This window comes from Primulina huaijiensis, chromosome 17, assembly GCF_012295235.1.
Source record: "Primulina huaijiensis isolate GDHJ02 chromosome 17, ASM1229523v2, whole genome shotgun sequence".
In the NCBI taxonomy this organism is placed as follows: domain Eukaryota; kingdom Viridiplantae; phylum Streptophyta; class Magnoliopsida; order Lamiales; family Gesneriaceae; genus Primulina; species Primulina huaijiensis.
Window position 1 is genome coordinate 8,003,668 of NC_133322.1, and position 24,237 is coordinate 8,027,904.

At 35.8% G+C, this 24,237-nt stretch overlaps 1 protein-coding gene and 1 long non-coding RNA gene across 6 annotated transcripts; both read right to left on the reverse strand.

Annotated features, from left to right (window-relative positions):
- Positions 1-14,689: 14,689 nt before the first annotated feature.
- On the reverse strand, positions 14,690-15,699 carry LOC140963392 (uncharacterized). Its single transcript, XR_012172683.1, has 3 exons — positions 15,138-15,699; positions 14,978-15,047; positions 14,690-14,880 (listed from the first exon to the last, which is right to left on the reverse strand). It is a non-coding gene; the product is annotated as an uncharacterized lncRNA (long non-coding RNA).
- Positions 15,700-16,422: 723 nt separating this feature from the next.
- On the reverse strand, positions 16,423-20,678 carry LOC140962399 (uncharacterized). Of its 5 annotated transcripts, none has more exons than XM_073421269.1 (13): positions 20,422-20,678; positions 20,246-20,345; positions 19,198-20,164; positions 19,054-19,085; positions 18,908-18,983; positions 17,940-18,014; positions 17,702-17,818; positions 17,564-17,608; positions 17,420-17,494; positions 17,217-17,291; positions 16,878-17,141; positions 16,595-16,798; positions 16,423-16,515 (listed from the first exon to the last, which is right to left on the reverse strand). In XM_073421269.1, exons 5-12 carry the CDS (start codon positions 18,945-18,947, stop codon positions 16,698-16,700), a joined length of 792 nt encoding a protein of 263 aa, XP_073277370.1. In that variant the 5' UTR covers positions 18,948-18,983; positions 19,054-19,085; positions 19,198-20,164; positions 20,246-20,345; positions 20,422-20,678; the 3' UTR covers positions 16,423-16,515; positions 16,595-16,697. The 5 variants fall into 5 exon arrangements, with proteins under 5 accessions (XP_073277370.1, XP_073277368.1, XP_073277369.1 ...); XM_073421267.1 differs by having other exon boundaries at positions 19,054-19,098; XM_073421268.1 differs by having other exon boundaries at positions 19,054-19,098; positions 19,191-20,164.
- Positions 20,679-24,237: the final 3,559 nt, after the last annotated feature.

Genomic DNA, 24,237 nt, shown 5'->3' on the forward strand with positions numbered 1-24,237 from the left:
GCTCTGATACCAACTGTAACGTACCGTACTTTCATACTTAAAATTTGCGGAAAAATTAAAAATTTTCTTAAACATAAAATAACCTTCAAAGTTTGCCATAAAATATCTCAACCAAGTCCCCCATAAGACATGATTGTTCAAAATAACTACAATAAAATTTGCTAACAAAAGGTTTGCTCAAAGTGTTTCCATCAGAATATGAAATCAGAGTAATTTAACTTTTGCATAAAACTTAAACATGGCGGTCCTCGGGTTTAGCCTCCCACTCAGTCCAAGCCTGCTCCTCGGTCGCCACCTCCTGTCTCCTCATCAACATACTCACCTGCATCGATCAAGTCTAGTGAGTCTAAAGACTCAACACATATAAACTGGAAGTAGCGAATACTACGTAATAAAACCACATGCAACTTCAAAATAGAACATACATACTGAAAACTTGAACGTGCGTATTAAAACTTGAACATACGTACATACATACTTAGACGTGCCATAACTTAAACTTTTCATAAACGTGCTGCATACTTGAACATACATAGCTTCATCATTTTTGCGTAGAGAATGTTTCAAAGCAAGTGACCCATAACATAATTCGCCTGATCAGACTAAACCACAGTACTGGGCTGACAGGGACGTATCCACTGCCACATACATGAGATCCCCGTTCATAATTTAACGGGCTGGTTGGTCCCCGTTCATAATTTAACGCTTTCCAACCTCGATCTAACCCGTTCATAATTTAACGGGCGGATTGGTCCCCGTTCATAATTTAACGCTTTCCAATCCTAAACATAATTTGGTCACAAGACATTTAGCATATCTCAAAAACTAAAAATATTTTCTTGCACGTCATACATACTTACTTGGCGTTGAGGGATTCGTTGGATTTCACTTGGGGCCGCTGCTGCACATACTAAATGAATTTCAACACTAATTTGCATAAATTAGACGTAGGTACTCGAGCTCACCACCGAAGTGCATAAATAGCTTATGTCATTCTAGATCACTCGGGACTTGACCTCGTTTAATCATACTAACCATGACATTAAACCCCGAAACAAACTCTAAGGTGTCGTGTGAACATTTCCCAACCATAAAAGACCTGAACTCACTATTAGAACTTGAAAAGGAGAAAGAACGAAAATATTTTTACAGATGGGGCCGCGCTCGGGCGGTAAAACTTTACCGCTCGAGCGCCAGGTCTACTGGAAAGAACACTCGGACAGAAAGGGTGGCGCTCGGGCGGTAAAAAGTTACCGCTCGGGCGCCGAGCAAACTGGACTCCGCGACTCAGAAACTTGTACTCTCCAATTCCGATTACACATACAGTGAACAACGCCTCGAGACTCATCCTAGGACACTATGATCCAAACTCGACTCCATAAAAATGTCCCAAACGTTCCCAAAGAAGCGACGCACCACACGCAACGCGATAACTCTCATAACTCGAATTTTGACACCAAAATAGTTTTCACGACTACTCGTTCTCCCAAATGCCTAACGACGCGAACCAAAACGTCAATGACCATCCCAACATCATTAACAACATACCTAACGCAGCAGCGATCACCCGTCAATCCCCAACGAAGCCTGCAACCACAAAACTTCAAGAACGCATCAATAACATAATTTTTCAGAAAAACGCAGTTTGAGCAGTCTCACGAAAAACGCCATAACTCACTCAATATTTATCCAAATATTTCGAATTTTATATCAAATCGAAGGTATCAAAAAGTTCTACGATTTTCATGTTGAAAGTTTTCTCAGATTCACGACGAAAAAATCGCAGTATTTAAAAAAATCAGTAAAAACGAGTTTTCAGATCTAAAATCTATTTCAAAACTGATCCAAATCATTTTCCGCTCAAACGACGAACGTAACACATATATTTTACGCATAAAACAACGCAACACATAATATGACATGATCGATGCAGCAAAAGAAAGATTATACGTGCCTTTGATATTTAAAAATACCGAAATGACGATACCGAAGCGGAGATAGAAGCGAGGTTGATCCGGGACGAACGTGGTGCGATTTTCTTTGAAGAAAATTCGACAAAACTTTGCTGGAATTGAAGGGGATGGGGCGGCTGCAAGAACTTGTAGAACCCTAGGTTTTCTTTTCCAAAATATGAATGGATGGATGAGTATGTGTTTGTGTGTGTTGTGTGATACGTGTATGTGTGTGTGTAGAGTGTGTGTGCGTGTGTTAGAATTATGTAGGGAGTGATTTTTGCTTAATTAAACCATTAACCATGCTAATCAATATACTAATTAAAATGTTACTCAATTAACCAATTAATTAAAATACTATCCCTACTAACCTTTAAATAAAATCCCCTAATTAAAAATAACACAAACCAAATGCTAACTTTAAAAGTTTTAAACTCTTAAATCACTAAATAAATAAATTAGACTTTAAAATACTAATAACTTAATAAATTGGTTAAAATGCCCCATTCATAACTTAAAATAAAATACCACGTTTAAAATCGCCAAAATCGTCACCGGTCTCTTTTCCTCACTTCCGCCTCGAATAATCGCCTGAAACATGAAACTCGAAAGACATTTTAACGTGCATCACAATAAACATGACTAATTTAAAATAATACATTTAAATAAATTATGCATGGCTAAGAAAATCATTTTAAATTAAATAACTGATTTAACAAATAAATAATGCATGGGTTTTACGTGTACGAATTTGGGCTCTACAGTTCCTCCCCCACTTATAAAAATTTCGTCCTCGAAATTAAGTCTTACCAAACAACTCCGGGTAGCGAAGTCTCATATCTGCCTCGGACTCCCAAGTAGCCTCTTCCACTGATTGGTTTAACCACCGGACTTTGACTAGCTTAGACACCTTGTTCCGAAGTCTGCGCTCCTGTCTGTCTAGGATTTGGACGGGTCTTTCCTCATAAGACAGGTCTGGAGTCAACTGTAACGGCTCGTAGCTCAGAACATGCGAAGGATTAGCCAAATATTTCCTCAGCATCGAGACATGGAACACATTGTGCACTCCGGCCAGATTCGGCGGAAGGGCAACACGGTAGGCTAGGGTCCCAACTCTGTCCAAAATCTCAAACGGCCCAATGAACCTCGGACTCAGTTTGCCTCTCTTTCCAAATCTCATAACACCCTTCATAGGTGCTATCTTGACGAAAACGTGATCACCAACGGCAAACTCGAGATCTCTCCTCCTCTTATCAGCATAGCTCTTCTGACGGCTTTGGGCAGTCTTCATTCTGTCACGAATCTTGACCACCACATCTGCAGTCTGCTGAACTATCTCTGGACCAAGTTCTGCTCTCTCACCAACTTCATCCCAATGAACTGGTGATCTGCACTTCCTTCCATACAATGCCTCATAGGGAGCCATACCAATAGATGCTTGGAAACTGTTGTTGTATGTGAACTCCACTAGAGGTAGCTTCGATTCCCACGTCCCTTGGAAATCGATCATACATGCTCGCAATAGATCCTCCAAGATCTGAATCACTCGCTCCGACTGGCCATCTGTCTGCGGGTGAAAAGCTGTACTGAATTGCAGCTTCGTTCCCATAGCTGCATGTAGGCTCTTCCAGAATGAAGATGTAAATCTCGGGTCCCTGTCGGACACAATAGAAACTGGGATCCCATGCAATCGAACGATCTCCCTTATATAAAGCTCTGCATACTGCGACATGGAGAAAGTCGTCTTCACTGGCAAGAAGTGCGCTGACTTAGTGAGTCGATCCACTATGACCCAAATAGCATTAAAACCTCTAATTGACTTTGGCAACCCAACGACGAAGTCCATAGTGATATTCTCCCATTTCCACTCGGGAATAGGGAGTGGCTTAAGCATCCCTGCTGGCCTCTGATGTTCAGCTTTTACTTGCTGGCAAGTGAGACATTCTGATACGAATCTGCGGATGTCTCGCTTCATCCCTGGCCACCAATACAATATCTGCAGGTCTTTGTACATCTTGGTGCCTCCTGGGTGAATAGAATACGGAGATGCGTGTGCCTCTGTCAAAATATCCTGTCTGATCGACCCAACACTAGGCACCCACATTCTACCTCTGTATCTCACAATGCCGTCTGAAAATGTGTACAAAACACTGCCCTTGGCTTCATCTTTCAGTCTCCATTTCTGTAACTGTTCATCTGAAGACTGACCTGCTCGGATACGGTCTAGCAAATCAGACTTGACTGTCAGATTAGATAGTCTGGGAGCTCTGCCCTTACGATAAATCTCTAGACCAAATTTCAGAATCTCGGACTGAAGAGGTCTCTGCACTGATAACTGAGCTATGACTGCAACTTTCCTGCTTAAGGCGTCTGCGACAACATTAGCCTTCCCCGGATGGTAGCTAATTTCGCAGTCGTAATCTTTCACAAGTTCCAACCACCGTCTCTGTCTCATATTCAGCTCTTTCTGCGTGAAGAAATATTTGAGACTCTTGTGGTCGGTGAAAATCTGACATTTCTCGCCGTATAGATAATGTCTCCAAATCTTCAACGCAAACACCACGGCGGCTAACTCCAGATCGTGAGTCGGGTAGTTTTTCTCGTGCACCTTCAATTGTCTGGAAGCATAAGCTATGACCCGACCCTGCTGCATCAATACTGCGCCTAACCCGAGCTTAGATGCATCGGTATATAACACAAAGTCTCCTTGCCCTGATGGCATGGCTAGCACCGGCGCTGAAATAAGAGTTTGCTTCAAAGTGTCGAAGCTCTTCTGACATTCATCACTCCACACAAATTTGGCATTTTTCTTGGTTAGTGACGTGAGTGGCACTGCTTACGGTAGTAACCGGCTAAACCCAGAAAACTGCGGATTTCTGATGCATTCTTTGGCTCAACCCATTCCTTAACGGCTGCTACTTTCGCTGGGTCTACCTCAATACCACTGCTAGAAACTATATGTCCCAAAAACGCTACCTTCTCCAACCAAAACTCACACTTACTGAACTTCGCAAATAGCTTGCGACTTTGCAAAGTGTGCAACACGGTCCTCAAATGCTGGCTATGTTCCTCATGGCCCTTCGAGTAAATGAGAATGTCGTCAATGAATACTATGACGGATTGATCAAGGTAGGGCTGAAACACTCGGTTCATGAGGTCCATAAAAATTGCTGGAGCATTAGTCAATCCAAATGGCATCACTAGGAACTCGTAGTGCCCATATCTAGTCCTGAAGGCCGTTTTGTGAACGTCTGCATCTTTCACCTTCAGTTGGTGATACCCTGATCGAAGATCTATCTTATAGAACACTTTAGCTCCCTGCAACTGATCGAACAAGTCCTCGATCCTTGGAAGTGGGTATTTGTTCTTGATCGTTACCTTGTTCAGCTCTCGGTAATCGATACACAGCCTCATGCTCCCATCTTTCTTCTTCACAAAGAGCACTGGCGCGCCCCATGGTGAGAAACTAGGGCGAATAAATTTCTTGTCCAGAAGCTCCTGAATCTGCTGCTTGAGTTCTAACATCTCAGCTGGAGCTAATCTGTATGGTGCCTTGGAGATTGGCACTGTGCCTGGCATGAGATCAATGGAAAACTCCACCTCTCTATCTGGTGGAAGACCTGTGACGTCGTCAGGAAAGACGTCTGGGAAGTCTCTGACTACCGGCACATCTGCTATGGATGGAGTGGGCATATCAGGCGTTGAAATGACACTGGCCAAGAAAGCCTGACACCCCTTGGAAATCAGTCTCTTCGCCTGCATGCAGGAAATCATGCGAGGGAAGCTTCTCCATCTGGCTGGTTCAAATATGAACTGTTCCATGCCCAGCGGCCTAACCAATACTGATCTTTTCTGGAAGTCAATCAAAACCCTGTTCTTTGTCAGCCAGTCCATTCCCAAAATAATGTCGAACTCTGGCATCGGCAGTAGAATCAAATCTGCATATACTAGATGGCCCTGCAATTCCAGATCGATATCTCTGATCATGCTAGTTGCTAACAACTCTTCCCCGGATGGGACTGTCACCGAAAAAATCATGTCTAGGCCAATGGACTTGATGTCCAGATGATTAGCAAAAGTCTCCGATATAAAGGAGTGAGTGGCTCCTGAATCTATCAGTGCCGTTGTGGCTAATCTCTTTATGAAAATATTTCCTGAGAGACGTTAGCACAACAAACTAACTTATATCCCAAAATTACTAACATTAACCTCAAACATAGCAGAAAATTACTATTCCAAATCACTCAAAATATTACTAGCACCTTAACAATCCCAAATAAAATCCACATGCAAGGCAAAATAATACTGAACTTGGGTAGAAAAGGTTTACCGGTCAGCAAAGTCGTGTCTGGATTCGCCTCCTGTGCATGCATGGCGAATACTCTGCCCTGAGTCGGCTGCTTCCACTGTGGGCACTCCTTTAGCATGTGGTCACTGGCTCCACACTTGAAGCACTTGCCTGATCCATATAAGCATTGCCCTGGATGCTGGCGGTTGCACTTAGGACATACTGGGAAAATTACGGGCTTCTGAGGTGCCCCTTGCTGCTGAATTGGACCCTTGCCCTTCGGCGGTCCCTGATAAGGTTTCTTCCCTGGTGGCCCTTGGTACGGCCTCTTGTGCTGGGGTCGCTGATGCTGATGCTGCGGCTGTTGGTGCGGTGGTGCCTGGTAGGGCCTCTTGCCCAACCTGTCAGCCTCAATATCCCGCTGGTCTTGTTCTGCCGCCAAAGCCCTAGATACGGCAACTGCATAAGAAGTGGGGCCAGCTACCCTCACATCACGGCGCAAGATTGGCCGCAATCCATCCAAGAAATGTCTCAGCTTTGCCTGGACATCATTCGAAATGAGGGGTACGAAGTAACACCCCCTCTCAAACCTCCTAACAAACTCTGCAACACTGCTGTCTCCTTGTCGCAGCGTCATAAATTCCCTAGTCAGTCTGGATCGTACTTCCTCAGTGAAGTACTTGGCGAAGAACACTTCCTTGAATCCAGTCCAAGACAAAGTCTGCAAGTTAACTGCCACCGACGCACTCTCCCACCATAGTCTAGCGTCCCCTGACAGAAGGAACGTGGCACACCTGACCCTATCAGCATCGGTCAGTTCCATAAAATCAAAGATTACCTCGATGGACTTAATCCATCCTTCCGCTATCATCGGGTCAGTGGTACCCGAGAACTCCTTTGGACTCATCCTTCTGAACCTCTCGTAGACAGCCTCAGGCCTGGGCCTCTCCCCTGCACCCACTGCTGCAGCCTGGTTCCCCGCAAACTGCGCGAAGAACTGCGTCATACCTGCAAGCATCTGCGCCTGCATATCCGGAGGTGGACGAGGAGGAGTGACCCTCTCCTCATCACGATGCTCTCTGTTCTCATCCCTAACTTCCCGGTTAATCACACGTCTGGGAGGCATACTGTTCCAACAATTTACCCAACACGTAAACCCAATATGCAGGAATATAATAACAATTTCCTAAGATGCACGAAATTTAACTTAAAACATGGACATGCTGAAATCATGATTCAATGCTAACTACATATATAATGCAAAATTTTTAAAACTCACAGACTTGAGGAGTGACTTCGAGATCTTCTTGCGACTGGCAGTAGGCATAACCCTTTACAAGAACACCGCTCTGATACCAACTGTGACGTACCGTACTTTTCTACTATTTAAAATTTGCGGAAAAATTAAAAATTTTCTTAAACATAAAATAATCTTCAAAGTTTGCCATAAAATATCTCAACCAAGTCCCCCATAAGACATGGTTGTTCAAAATAACTACAATAAAATTTGCTAACAAAAGGTTTGCTCAAAGTGTTTCCACCAAAATACGAAATCGGAGTAATTTAACTTTTGCATAAAATTTAAACATGGCGGTCCTCGGGTTTAGCCTCCCGCTCAGTCCAAGCCTGCTCCTTGGTCGCCACCTCCTGTCTCTTCATAGACATCCTCACCTGCATCGATCAAGTCTAGTGAGTCTAAAGACTCAACACGTATAAACTGGGATAGCAAGTAATACATAATAGAACCAAATGCAACTTTAAAATAGGACATACATACTTGAAACTTGAACTTGCGAAATGAACTTGAACATACGTACGTACATAATTAGACGTGCCGTCAACATAAACTTTCTTAACATGCTTGCATACTTGAACATACATAACTTCATCATTTTTCGTAGAGGATGTTTCAACGCAAGTGACCCATACATAATAAGTGCCTGATCAGACAAACCGCAGTACTGGGCTGACAGGGACGTATCCACTGCCACATACATGAGATCCCCGTTCATAATTTAACGGGATGATTGGTCCCCATTCATAATTTAACGCTTTCCAATTACGATCTAAACCCGTTCATAATTTAACGGGGTGGAGAGGTCCTCGGCCACGTTCACCGACTTCCAAACCCATTCATAATTTGGTCACAAGACATTTAGCATACCTCAAAAAACTTAAAATATTTTCTTGTACGTCATACATACTTACTTGACGTTGAGGGATTCGTTGGACTTCGATCGGGGCCGTTGCTGCACATACTAACATGGATTCAAATGCTTAACTGATACATCTTAGACATAATAATCCAGCTTACTTACGAGCTCATTTAAATCCTTAGGACATTCTACAATTTCCCATGACACGGCCTTGATAACCCTTGCACTAAACCAAGACATCAAACCCCAAAGCAATCATCATATTCTTCTCAAAAGCGTCAGTACACGGACCCCGGCCCTGGGTCCGTGTATAGGTCCGTGTAGGGTCGTTGACCTGTGTGCGAAGGAAAGGTGAAGGCACGGACTCCGTGCTTGCCTCCGTGTAGGGGTCCGTGTACCTACGCAAGTTCGACATCAAAAAGAAATAAAGGCAGGGACCCCGTGTCAGGGCTCGTGCGCAGGTCCGTGTGTCCTCGATTTTTCTGTACGTGCGAGAAAACTTATGCAATGTCTATTCACCCAATTTGACACTTAAAGGATGTGATTCAACAACTTAAGACTCTTCTTAGGTAACCATAACATTGCACCAAAACTCGTACAAACGCCTCAAAACACGACGTCCACTCTACTACCCAATGCAACACAAAATACTGCGATTGACATCAAATCGATTTCCTACGACTTCCCACTAGTTCAAGTGCCTAACGACATGAAACGTAACCTCAAAAATACTCCAAACATCATTACCAATATATCTATACGCAGCAACAATCACCCTTCGATCTCAAACGAAGCCTGCAACACAAAACTTTAAGAACACATCAATATCATAAAATTTCTGAAAACGCAGTTTGAGCAGTACCACAAAAAATGCCATAACTCACTCGATTTTCATCCAAAAATCTCGAATTTTATATCAAATTGAAGGCATCAAAAATTTCTACCTTTTTTGTGTTGAAAGTTTTCTCAAAATCTTGACTGAAAATTCGCAGTTTTAACCATAACATTAAAAACGTGGTTTAGATCTAAAATTTTTCCTTCAAAGTCGATCCAATCAATTAACCGCTCAAACTACGAACATCATACACATGATTTTACGCATAAAAACAACGCAACGCATAATATGACATGATCGACGCAGCAAAGGAGAGATTATACGTGCCATTTGATAATAAACGTTACCGAACCGGCGATATCAAAGCGAAAACGGTGCGAGGCTTGATCCGGGACGACCGTGGCACTAAAATCCTTGAAGAATTCACACGAGAATTGCTGGAAGATGGAGAGGGGAGGGGGCGGCTGCTCTATGAGTGAAGAACCCTAGTTTCCTTCTCTCAAAATTACTAAAACTGAATTGTGGTAGTGTGGGTGTGTTTTGCCGATATCAGTGTGTGAAAAAGTGTGTAAGTGTGTGTGAGTGTAGAAAACGTGTGTGTAATAATTAGGAGAAAGTCTAGCTAAAATAACTATTTAAAATACTAATTAAAGGTTAACACACACTAATTTAATCAAACTCTTCAATTAACATAATCACACACCAATTTTAAAAGTTTTAAATTCTAAAATTCACCTAATGATTAACTTTGGCTTTAAAATACTAACAACATAAATAAATTAGTTAAAAATGCCCCATCCTTAACTTAAAATAAAATACCGCATTTTAAATTGTCAAAAATCGGCACCGGGTCTTTTCCTCCATCCCGCCTCGAATAATCGCCTGAAACATGAACCTCGAAAAACATTTTTAACGTGCATCACATAAACATAAATATTTTAAACTAATACATTTTCATAAATCATGCCTGGCTAAAACTCATTTAAAATTAATTAAATGATTTAATAATTAAATAAGTGCATGGGTTATACGCGTACTGAATTTGGGCTTTACATACAAGTTGGCTTGCCGAGCACCTACTCTAACATCGAGCTCCCCAAGCTCTTAGCCAAATAACCCGACTCATCCATCTACAACATAAAATTCTCCAAGATCTCGAATTTAAGATGAGACAAGCGTAAGATGTCTAATTTAACTGCTAGAGCTTGCCATTCCCGCAGTTCGTTTATTAGGACAAAGTCCCAGTTTAAGATTCCATGCTAAAATTAATTTATTATTAGCCATTCACATGAATTTTTCCAGTTTTCCTATAATTTTTATTCAATAATACTTGAGTGTCGTAAAGACTTTTCAACCTCATGCGTCCAGACATATATATTCACATAGATTGAGATTGAGATTGAGATTGAGATTGAGATTGAGATTGAGACTGAGATGGAGATGGAGAAAAAGGTCAAAAAATCGTATTTTTTTTTTTTTTATGATTTTTAAACTATGCAAGATTATTTTACAGTTAGTAAATTAAGATCTTTTCAAAAATTTGAATTTGAGACGGAAACGAAATGTTCTTAAAATGTAGTCCAATGCGAAGAAATCTGTGGCCATTAATCTAGTCAAACACTGACCTTTAACAACCAGATTTTACTATAAATATTTGAATAAAATCTTTATTGTCAACAACCATTCAAAAGGGCCAAACTGACTCCTGCTCTATTGTCCTAATATGTTAATTTGATAATCAAATTTTATGACCAATTTTCCAGAACTTCTCCATTTTCAATTTCAATTCCAACTGTAAATGCACTTTTAATTACAAACATAAAAAGAAATATTTTTTTGAAATACCTTTGATTATAAATTAGTCTCCATCTGGAAAAATGTTTCTAGAATTAACATAAATATCTATGCGTCGAATACGAACCGAAAAAATAAAAAATTTGGTCTGAGATCGGTTTAAACCGATCATATGTAAAAATCTACATTTTGAAAATATTGAGATGAAAAAATAAATTTATCATGAGAAAATTGCAAATAAATTTTGAATTTATTATAGCTAGAGGTAGAAAAATCCAAAAATAAAAGAAAAATAAAAACAATTGGCATTAGGATTTGACTTACGTTGAACCTCTCTCACGTTAAATGTCCCAAAAAGAAAAGGGTTGTTTTGACGAGTTGGACCTCTATCACATGTTAAATGTTTTCTTTGGTAATTCTTGCTTCCACATTGTGTGAACTAAAAAATTTTCTAGTCATAAGTTATATTTCATATTTGTATAATTAATAATTAATACAACGACCAATTGTGAGTAGACACAATTAAATTTATTGATTAACTTTATTCTTGATTGATGTAACTAAATCTTTTCTCAGATTCATATTCTCTTAATGTAATGTAAAATTAAATTTTAGTCATGGAAATTGACTTAGTTTGAATTTTTTTTAATTTTGTAACTTGTTAAAGTTTTGTTTTTATCCGAGTAAAGTTGAATTTTTTTATGCTTTAGTTTATTTTTTGATTGAAGTCAATAAACTCATCAAATATTGTTTATTTTATATCGATTCTCTCTTACGTGACTTATATGGTGCAAATAAAAACTTAGGTTACAAACGATAAAATCAATCTAAGCAAAAACATGGAGAAAAAATAAATTAAGAAAGAAACCTAATATTAAAAATTGGAGGAAAAAACTTTATATTTTGCTTTAATAGATTTTAATATATGTAATATATAATTTTTTATTATTGTCAAATGAGTCGTGTAGGAGGGTATCAATATCAAATAAGTGTTATTCGTTGTATTTAGTTATTTCGGGCAAAAAAGACCGAAACAAAAAAATATACAAGTTATTGGATGAAAATTAAATTTTGACAAGTTACTAACTAAAATCCAAAACTACTGGACTAAAATCCAAAACAAAATAACAATCAGGACCAAAATCCTAACTTTCCTATTTGTTAGGTGCAATAATTATCTCTGCTTGGTAGAGCGATCGAACCGTGGTACTTGAGCTGCTGTGCGGTTTAAAAGATTTGAGTTGCACCATTACTACTAGCTATAGCTTTTGGTAAAGCGGTAAGCGTGCGGTCCTACAATTGATATCAGAGCCAAGGTCATGGGTTCGATTCCCATTGATTGCAAGGAGTGCAATTATTGGGAGGGAGATTGTTGGGTGCAATAATTGTTTCTTCTTGGTAGAGCGATCGAACCGTGGTGCTTGAGCTGCTGTGTGGTTTAAAAGATTTGAGTTGCACTATTACTACTAGCTATAGCTTTTGGTAAAGCGGTAAGCGCTCGGTCCTACACTATTATTAATGTAATACCTAATGAGATCAATTTTTGGCTTATTAACTTGTGTAATTTTGGGTTTTGATTCATTTAGTTGTCGAAATTTGTTTTTGGTACACTTTTAATTTTTGATCATTTTTATTTAATTTCTGACTTGGCCTCTAACAACTCGGTAATTTTCGATTTTACATAAGCATTTCTCTGTGCCAAGTCAACAATTTCTAGTGTCATGTTAACACTTTTCGGTGATTGTTCAAAATAGTCAAAAATTAAAAAATTGTGTATCAAAATCAAACTTTAAAAACTTAGCCGACCAAACCAAAATTGAACAATTTACTAAACAAAAAAAAAACTGTTTTCTCTGAGATACCTGAATTCTTCATATGTTTATGATGAGTTAGAGTCAACTCATGTAACAACTTGGATTGATTATTTTCATAGAGTGAAAATAAATACAAAAGCGCATATTTGTAAAATAATTATTGATGATTAATATAGAAAAAGCGAAGCAACAAATTGGTCATATATTTTTTTTTAATATAATCCAAAATATTCTAGTGGTAAGATCTTATAAATTTGAACAAAAGGTCAAGTGTGTGGAGACGATTCTCGTTAATTAAGAATCATAATGTTAATTAATTAAATTTTAAATATTTTTATAAATATAGATGGTCAAAAAATATCTGCATTTTGTTTTTATTCTTTTTTTGATTTGTATACTTTTACTTTGAACTTTGAAAGTACTTTATGTGACTAACACGTACCGCAAAATATGTGACAACTAATAATTTTCCCTTAATTCCTTTCCTCATGTAAGAAAATTTTATTTGTGTCTTGACTCATTTTAGATTTTATAGACAACCAGATTTATTCTACATCAAAATTAAACTAAACTCGTCTTAACTTATAATTAGTCCGTCTGATATTAAGGTCTCAAGTTTAGGACTAATTATCGGATTTGAGACCCGGTTGTAACATATCATATCTCCCAACTTTCAAAAAAATAAAATTTAATTTGCAAATATCGATTCTCCTTAATTTCATGTGAACATTGGACCATATAACTAAAACATGTGTTCTTTAGACGACTTGTCTTAAATATTACAAATAAATAAATTCTTGCATTCTATTGGCCAAAAAAATATATAAATAATATTTGTAAATATTGGTCACAATTTCTCGATCGCATGAATTTCCCAATACACATTACTATTGCTTCTACCTAAGACTTTACTAATTGACAAGTCAACACCCTCTCAAATTATTAAATTACCGTTTTGACTTTGAACCACAAGTCAAAATGTTTATATTACGAAGTCAAGTTCAAATAATATTTAGTACAATTAAATATGTTAATATTAATTTCGATTGTGTTTCTATTTAGCAATTTCATGTGAATCCCCTGGAAAATAATTGTGTTTGATTAGAATCAGAAGTAAACTAATTTAAACTATGATTAGAAGCTCAAATAAGGTAAATCACTACAACAAAAAATGCTTATGGTGACATTCATAAATGTCATCATATTCAATATTTAGTTACATTTAAGTTTTAGTGACACCTCCAACAAATGCCCTCTATTCCAATGTCATCTTAAACTTCCTGACATTTTTTAATGTCTTTATAAGATGTTAATGACAACTTCATACGTGTTACTAATTATTCATATAATGACAATTTTAAATTTCAGGAAAACTCATGTTTTAAAGACATTTATACATGCTTTGTTATTATAGTAGTAATGACAAATTTATGTGTCAGTTAAAATCATTTATAATGACAACTAAAAGTGTCGTGTATGTTAATTATAGTGACAATAAAAAATGTCACTAATTAAATGTTATGAGGTTAATTTAAAATATCTCATTATGTAATCTTTAATGACACTTACAAATGTCTTCTATACTAGTATATAAAGATATTGAAAATTGTCATTAATAGTTGTTTATAATGACTTTTTGAAATGTCTCCATATGAGTTTTAATATGACATTTTTTATGTACATGATTTAATGTTCTAATGTGACATTAAAAATGTCATATTTTATGAAATATCATTGATTTTAAATATTTTCATGATATAATATTCAAGGATATAACAAATTAACATAATACAAATACAAAATTTTAAAATAGAAATTAAATTGCTAATCAATAATTGTCATTAATTTTGAAATCATTAATGTATAAGACTGACAAATTTGTTACCTCAAAAAACATCTATACCCCAACAAATGTACCAAATGTATTTAGTTTAAGAACTAACAAAAAATTAAGTCTTCTAAAGCAAAACATAAGCAAACTTGTGACGCATCGTCGTTCTTCAACCATCTCATCTTAATCAAAATCCAATATTCTTGTCACCTACAATAAAAATTCATATATCTGTATGAATGAAATAAAATTAAAGAAGCACAAAATAAAGAGATTAAAATTTAATTCAAACTAGTGAATATCATACCAAATGATAAACTGGAAAATTATTATTTATCCAAATGTACCTAGTAGAAATCTTCCTCATTAACTGTCAACTGCAAATATAATTGATATTGATTTAAAAAGATACTAACATGACGGACATAACAATAAATACTAGTTAATTGAAAAGTTGAATATCATACCAAATGACAAGGCCAAGCTATCATTCCTCCAAGTGTATCCCCAACTTTTTGTAAAAGATCATATGGCCTAACCAAACTCTCTTCCCGTTCTAGGACAACTAGAACTTGTATTTCACACCAATTTGGTCCCAACGTCTGTCCTCCTACTTCGGTATTTGGATCCATGCTACGAACCACTCCTTTTGCCACAATTTTCGTCGAATCAAATAGACTTTTTATTGAGACAGAACATCCAATCTACGTGAAAGTACAAAAGAGAAGGTTTTAATAAAAACAATTATAAAGTACAATCATCAACAACCATTATGCTAATGAGTATGTCCAACTAGTCAGAAAACAAAAAAGCATAAAGAAACATCATTCAAATTAGTTAACTCATGACAGCAAATATACATGTAATATATATTCTCAACCAAAATATACTATCTAAATCAATAAATAACTAACTCGAGATAATTATAAGCTCACACAAAACATAGCTTACAAAAAAGCAAACTCCAACTCATTATGCCACATCAAATAATAAATAATATCAAAATAAACAAAAGAAAAACCGTTTACGCATCTAACATATATTCTTAAACCAAAAACCCAATGCTGAATCAATAAAGTACAAAATCAATATAATAATAAAGTAATAAAACTATAAAAAAAGACTTTATCCTTGGAGATAATGGACTACTAGAGGATGCTGTGTGTTGTATATTGCTGTAATTTGAACCAAGGTTTTGGTTTGGTTGATTGAAAATCTTTGATTCTAACATTGCAATGTGTAGGCCTTGTTTTCTAATTTGCTCATCCATTTTTTCTAACTTTGTCTTTTGGTCCATCACTATTCGATTGCATGTGCTAAGGCTTGGAACTTCTCCCCATAAATCAGATGGGTTAACAGCATCACCAAGCATATGCACTCGGCCTGGTCTATCTGGTCCAATGATTTGATAAATATGTCATTTTGACCAATTTGATCATCCTCGTCTTCAGGAAGTTCATTTTCTAGTTCTTTCATTGCAGCCTTCACCAAAAAAATAAAATCCATAATGTATTCATAGTGATTATGATAACAAATATCTTTGAAAGTAATCTAGTTGAAGTTTATAAAACAACTTATCAATTTTTTTGCCACAATGTTGCCTGAGGGACTTCCATTAGCATGAGTGAAACATGCATGAAATAATTCAACTCGTGATGGAGGTCGCCCTTTTTCTTTTTTCTAATATGTAATTGGTTAAAAGTTTGTAAATTCTAATGCATATAGAATTATAAGATCAATATGATAAATTACCAATTTTTGTTGCACTTGAGCGAAAGATCTTCTTCCAGTTTTCTGATTCATTATCTTTTGGTTCCGAGCAATCTTATTTTTTTCACTTCTCTCCTGATACATTAAATTCAACTTGGTACACAAGACAAAAGTCTACATGAACATTTTTCTAAACATATAAAATATTGTATACCTTTGATTTTTCGGAGTTCCAATGAGCAACTAGTTTCACATATTGTTATACAAAAGCTCTTTTATCTCTTTCTTGAAGAAGAACTTGCATTGGCAACTCAGGATCATAATGCTTCTTTTTTAGTTCTGACTTCCAGTTTCTCAATTTTTTTGCTATTGAACGTAGCGTCCAACTTTCTGTTCCAGGAGGAAGGTCGTGCTTTTCCTACAAAGGCATTTAGACAATTTACCCTCATAGTAAAAAATTATTTAATAATAAAGTTATTCAATAACATTGTAATTACCTTTATGACATCTAGCATTTTTTCTTACTATCTTTGGGCATTTTATGCCAATCTTCCACGTCAATCGGACAAAATTTACCCTTTCTTGCCAAAGTACCCAAAAAATCAGTAAATTTATTTTTCTTGATCCAATAGGACGTCCCATATCATCACATCGAATCTTAATACGTGGCAGCGTACTAGGTCTACCCCAAATTTCTTTCATAAATGTAGGGCCTCTAGTTTTCTTCTCAGCGTCAAGAGATTCACTTTCGCTATCTACATCTAGATGCAAAAAGAAGAAATAAATTATTGAATAAATAAAGTGAAATGAGTTATTACATTTTTCGTATAGGTTACCTTGCTCAAATTCTTCGTCCATAAAATCATTTTCAACATGTGGGGTATTGTTGAATGTGGTTGTAGAAGTCAAACCTGTATGTTTTTATATGGATAAATAAAGGATGAAGTGAGTATTATAACAAGTTATATCTAAATGTAATCATCGAAACTAAAAAACTAAAATTTCATGTCTTTCTGTATCTTAATTTTTAGGATGTTACCTTGTAATCCAATATCTTTTTTATTTGAAGCTTGATCTATTTGGTTTCTTGATGCACCTTGTATGTTTTGACAATCTACACATGCATTATTTCAACAAAATATATGCGAATTGAGTTTATGATTATAATAAAAAAATTTCTGACCTTTTCCACTAGTTACCACGTTCTCAAGTTCTCTTGTATGATAGACTTGAATAAAATATACAACATGTAAAAGAAAAAGGTCAAATAAGAGTTATACACAAGACATGACATATTTTTTATGTATAAATAAGATGCTACCTCTTTCTTTTGAATTTCGAGTTGTGTGATTGTCAATCAAAATCAGTGGTTGAGTATTTGTCTCATCTTGAAGTTGAAAATGAGTTTTTCCAACATTTTTATTTTTAAGAGTCATTCCTATCAAAAGCAAGTTATATAAGATAAATAAAGCATTAATAAGCATTATACCAAATTATATCAAAATTTAATCTTTTGAAATAAAAAATTCTTAAGTTTCATATATTTTTATATCTAATACCTTGTACATCATTGTGTTGCTGCTTTGAAACTGTATCCATTTGGTTATATAGCATACCTTGTATGTTTTGACATTCTACACAAGTATTGACTCCACCAAAATATAAGCAAGTAAGTTTTAATTATAAGCAACAAAGTTCTAACATTTTTCGCTAGCTACCATGTTATCAAGTTCTCTTGCAAGACTGACTTGAACAAAGTATACAACATTCATTGAAATGACTATTGGGGCTATTAGTAAATCATTGAAGGAGTCTGAAAGATTAGAAAAAGAAATCCAGGAAGTCCAACAGTTAAAGGAGAAGCTTAGTACAATGACTGCTGATGAATACTTCGCAAAGCATCCTGAGCTCAAGAAGAAGTTTGATGATGAAATTCGAAATGACTATTGGGGCTATTAGTTTCGACTTCATGTAGTGTTTCTTGAGGCCACTTTCAGATGAATACAAATGCTACTTTAAAATAAAGGGCAGACCAGGTTTGTTTTCTCATTTCATTTCTCTAGAGTATTCTGAAGACTAACAAGAATACTCTATCCTTTTGAAAACCTTGTTTCAACTTCATCAAAATGTGTTATACATGGAGGGATTATTTTAATACTCGAGGCTACCGTGCACTCATATATATTATCATGTTCTCCGAAAAAAAAAACATTCATACAAATGCAAAAGGTCAAATAAGAGTTATACACGAGCAACAAACAGATTTTTTTTGTGTAAAATGCGATTATACCTCTTTCTTTTGAATTTCGAGTTAAATGATTGTGAAATATAATATGTGATTGTGTATCTTCCTCATCTCGAAGTTGAAAATGAGATTTTCCCAAAAATTTACTATCAAAAGAAAAGTTTAAAAATTACAAATGCTTTTATATAGAATAAATAAAACATGAAGTAACCATTATACATATCCAAACGAAATCGTTTCAAATAAAAAACAATAAGTTTCATATCTTTTTATATTTAATACCTTGTAAATCATTGTGTCGGTTCTTTGAAACTCCATCCATTTGGTTTATTCAACATACCTTGTATGTTTTGAAATTCTACACAAGTTTTGATACCAGCAAAATATAAGTAAGTTGAGTTTTTCATTATAAACAAGAAAATGCTAACCTTTTCTGCTAGCTGTCATGCTACCGAGTTCTCTTGCAAGACCAACTTCAACAAAGTACATAAAATTCAGCCAAAATCAAAAGATCCAATAAGAGGAATACAAGATCAGCAAGCATATCCTTGATGTATAAAGTTACATGCTACCTCTTTTTGAACTTCGAGCTGCGTGATTGGCAATCATAATTCGAGATTGTGAATTTGCCTTATCTTGATGTTGTAAATGAGGTTTTCCAACATTTTTACCATCACTAGCCATTCTTATCAAGAGCAAAAGCCACAACTTGCAGATAAAAAAGTTAGTTATATCCTTTGATATGATAAATAAAAGATCCATAGTTAAAAATGAAATTAAAATATATAATGTTATTATTATTCTAGTATCCAGCAAATCCACTCTACTAGTTTCACTTTATATCATATTAACTAAACATAAGAAATTATATATGCTAGAAAAAATCTCATCATTAACTAAATCTCATCATTCATCAACATCAATTTCAACTCCTGCAACATCATACCGAACCCAAACGACTTCTTCATGTTCATTCTCGTCTTCAGGATTACAAATACAACTTTGAAGATATGTATCAACATCTGCCACATGTTGCATTTTATACTTTGCTCGTGCATCGGTGGTGATAATTACATGCCAATTACAATCAACTGGATCTTCCACATAAAAAACTTGCATGGCTTGGGATGTTAATATATAAGGCTCGTTGTGACGCTTCACATTTGTAAAATTGGCCAACATAAAACCATCATCATCCAGTTTTAGTAGTTTGCCTTTGGAGACCCAATCACATTCAAATAAAACAACTCTTTGACCTCCCTCATAATCTAACTCAATCACATTTTGCAAAATCCTGTAATAATCAAGTTCACTTGATACTGGATTCTGATCTCTTATACTCGAATAACTTGAAGTGGTAGCTCGAACAATTACACCACAATTCTGAGTTTTTCTCTTGCGTTCCACTTCTTTTGTATGAAACTTAAATCCATTGGAAATGAATTTTTCATATCGTATCCCTATGAAATTTGGGCCTCTGGCAAGTGATTTCAAATCGTTTGATACTGGATCATCTTGTGAAGGATTTGTATTTTCACTCTATCACACAAGGAAAATTTGATAAATTATGTATAAAAATCATAATATATAACCTTAATGACAATTACAAAAGAAACTTACATGTGTGGCAAACCAAGAGGCAAAAGACTCACTATGCATACGTTCAATTTGGTGTGTTGGAAGACCGGAATGAGTAAGATTCAAAATCTGACGGTGTTCACTGTAATTTAAGAACGGTGATTTGATAAACATCGGTGATTATATATTTAAACACAATGAAATATAAAATCACATACTCTATATAAGATTGTACGTGATGACAGTTGAATAACACATATTGATGTGCCTTCTTTAATGTCTCATCATCAAACTTAGTTGCAATTGCCTTCCCAAGTGCATAACCAGAGGCCGTAAACACGTCCAATGCGAATGTTGAGCCGATAGTTGTCTCATTATTTCTTGTTGATTGATTGAATTTTGTCTCTACATAATCAGCTAAATAAAAATAACAGAATGTCAAACATTCCTCAGCCAAATACCCCTCAGCAATGGATCCTTCAGACTTATTTCTATTTCGAACATACGACTTCAATGTCCCCAAGTACCTTATACCAAAAACATAAATTTTTTATTATTTAGTGAAAATAATAATTTAAATAAAAGAATATCAATAATATTTGTTTTTACCTTTCAATTGGATACACCCAACGATAGTAAAATGGTCCAGCAAGTTGTACTTCAGTAGCCAAATGTACAGTCAAATGAATCATTATGTCAAAAAATGAGGGAGGAAAAATCTTCTCCAATTGACAGAGGATCACCGCAATAGCTTTCCTTAGACGAACCACATCAGTAGGAGAAATTACTTTACAACATAGCTCTCTGAAATACCTACTCAATCTAATCAAAGGAGTCCGAACTGATTTAGACAAAGTTCTACGTAGTGCCACCGGAAACAACTGCTGCATCAAAATATGGTTGTCATGGCTTTTTAGACCAATTAATTTTGCCGGTTTCATTTGAACACACCGTGAAATGTTAGAAGCATAGCCATCTGGAACTTTAATTTTTTCAAAACCTTGCAAAATGTGCCCTTCTCATTTTTTCCCATTGAATAACATGCTGGAGGCAGATAAACTCTACTTGGTCCTTTCTTAATAGGATGAAGTGCTGGTCTTATTCTAATTTCTTGCAAATCAAGACGTGATTTAATATTATATTTTATTTTCCCTTCCATATTCAGCAGTGTCCCACAAATTGATTCGCACACATTCTTCTCAATATGCATAAAATCAACTCGTTGATCACTGTGTCTCCCGAAAGTATGGGTGATGGTCTTCCATACTCTTCTGTTCCATCAAAATGTTGAGCATATTTGCGAAACTCATGATCACCATTCAAAAATTTGCGGTGACCCATATAACAATATTTTTTGCCATTTTGTAACCATCGTGAATGTGTAAATTTGTGGCACACTGGGCATGCAAATTTACCTTTGGTGCTCCATCCAGATAGGGTTGCGTATCCAGGAAAATCACTTATAGTCCATAATAATGCGGCATTCAATTGAAAATTCTGCTTGGTTGATGCATCATATGTCTGCACTCCTACCTCCCACAAATCCTTCAAATATGCAACAAGGGGCTGCAAGTAGATGTCGATGTTATTTCCAGGAGCAGATGGACCAGGTATTAGCAATGACAATATAAAGTATGGTTGTTTCATACACATCCATGGTGGAATATTATAAGGCACTAAAATGACTGGCCACGTACTATGCGCCACAATCATATTTTTGAATGGATTAAATCCATCTGAAGCTAATCCTAGCCTTATGTTTCGGGGATCCTTTGCGAATTCAGGGTGGTTATGGTCAAACGTTTGCCAAGCTGGGGAATCAGCTGGGTGTCGCATGTAACCGTCTTTCGTGCGAGATTCAGAATGCCATCTCATATGGACGGCTGTTTTGCAGGACATAAACAAACGTTGTAACCTAGGATTTATTGGAAAATACCATAAAACCTTGCGTGCAACTTTCCTCCTGTCACCAATAGGATCATTTTCAGATGTTTCCCATCTAGGGTCGTTGCATGTTTTGCATCGAACTCTTTCTTCATCCAACCTCCAGTATAAAGTGCAATCATTAGGACAAGCATCGATCTTTTCATAACCAAGTCCTAATTGCTTCATCAATTCCTCTGCTTCATAGTATGACTTTGGTAAATATTTCATGGCATTTGGAAATGCTTCTCTCAACAAATCCAAAAGCATATTGAAGATATTATTGGTAATTTTTCCAAGACATTTTAAGTGAAGCAAGCGAATGAAGAATGAAAGTTTTGAGAATTTCTTGCATCCGGAATATAACTCTTTTTGTGAATCATCAATTAGTTTATAGAATTTCTCGGCCTCTCCGATTGAAATCTATTTATCCTTTTCAAATCCTGATGTATTGATTGTATCACCATCATTTTGTGGGACCCCAAAAGCATCGTGAACTAATCCCTCCATATCATCTACATCAACACGAGATGGAACAGAACTAGATATTGAAGATGCACTACATGCTATCTCTCCATGAGCCACCCAGTGAGTATAACCTTTGATAAATCCATCAACCGTCAAATGATCACAAGCATCCTCTCTTGAAACACATATGCCAATCTTACATTTTGCACAAAGTCATGCAATCATTCCATTTATGTTTGCATTAGAAAATGCAAAATCTAAGAAACTCTCAAGTCCTTTCCTGTATTCCTTGGTTTGTCTCGGCAAAAACATCCAACTTTTATCCATCACAATTCTGGTTAAAATATATACTTAAACTAGTTCAGCAAACAAATATATAATATATGTATGTTGGGAGTAAAATATCGAACAAGGGATTCTAAAACTTAAATAAGCATGTCAAACTCAATTTGTTATCTCACATGATATAGGTGTTGATCATAAAAAATAATGTTCTTTTGAAGCAGTAATATCATCTCATGTGAGATAAGGATAAACTTCTATGTAAAATAAGTAAATAAATAGTCAAAAAATTGTCTAAAAAATATGAGAATATAATGAAACTAAAATTTGTCTTCAACATTCAGCTATTAAACTGGAAAAAAAAATTCAAGTGTAGATATCTTTAAGCATTTTATGCATAAGATAAACACTCTCTGGTCAAGCGTAGTAAGAAAATATTAATTTTATCGAATCATAGCATAGTACAACATAAACATTCAAAATAAATAGAATAATCTATTAAAGTGTGCTATAAAAAATCGATATGATAGAACAAAATGTAAGCTACTCCAAGGATTTCGCTAAATACATAGCAAATAAAGTAGAAATTGGCAAATTCCTTTTATGTGCCAAAAAATCGAAATACTGTAAGTAGATGACTTGACAAAAAAGAAGAATACAAATTGTAGCAATAGTGGCAGAATGTAAAGTCAAGACAAACAACTATAAAATTAACATTGTTACAACGATAATTTTGTGCACGCTTATGGAACACTGAAAATTAGAGAACAGTGCATAACAACGATAATTTTTTGCAAATATCGAATTCGTACATGGAACATAATTATTCATGTCACCGTCAAATTATTTTAATATCCAAAAAGAATTTCCCTTTCACAAAATGCTACTGGTTCATAATTTCAAGAGCGACTTTTGTGTTCACCAAATCTCACCTTTCCCACTATTTTCTCTCTCCAAAACCCTCTATGTGTAGCGAAGCAACACTGCACCCCATTCCTTCATAGTCATAAACCTTATCTCAGCTGGTTCCTAAGTTATGGTTTTCAAACACGTAAACAACGACACAAACATCACTGTGAAATTATTTTTCAACTTTGCATCACTGCCAAAGTATAAATGTGAAATGACTTAAAACTTTAGAGCACCATGTTCACATATTATGTCAAACGGTTGGTGTACAAATTGAGTTATGTCCAAACCTGATGGAAAATGACACAAACATCATTCAACAAACTGAAACAAAAAACAATATGTACTCTTTGCCAAATTAAAAAGGAATTGATTCTGTAAAAAGAAGTTTGTCGGTCAAGATCATAACCAAACACAGAATTATAAAAAGGAATGAAGTTACATATATCATA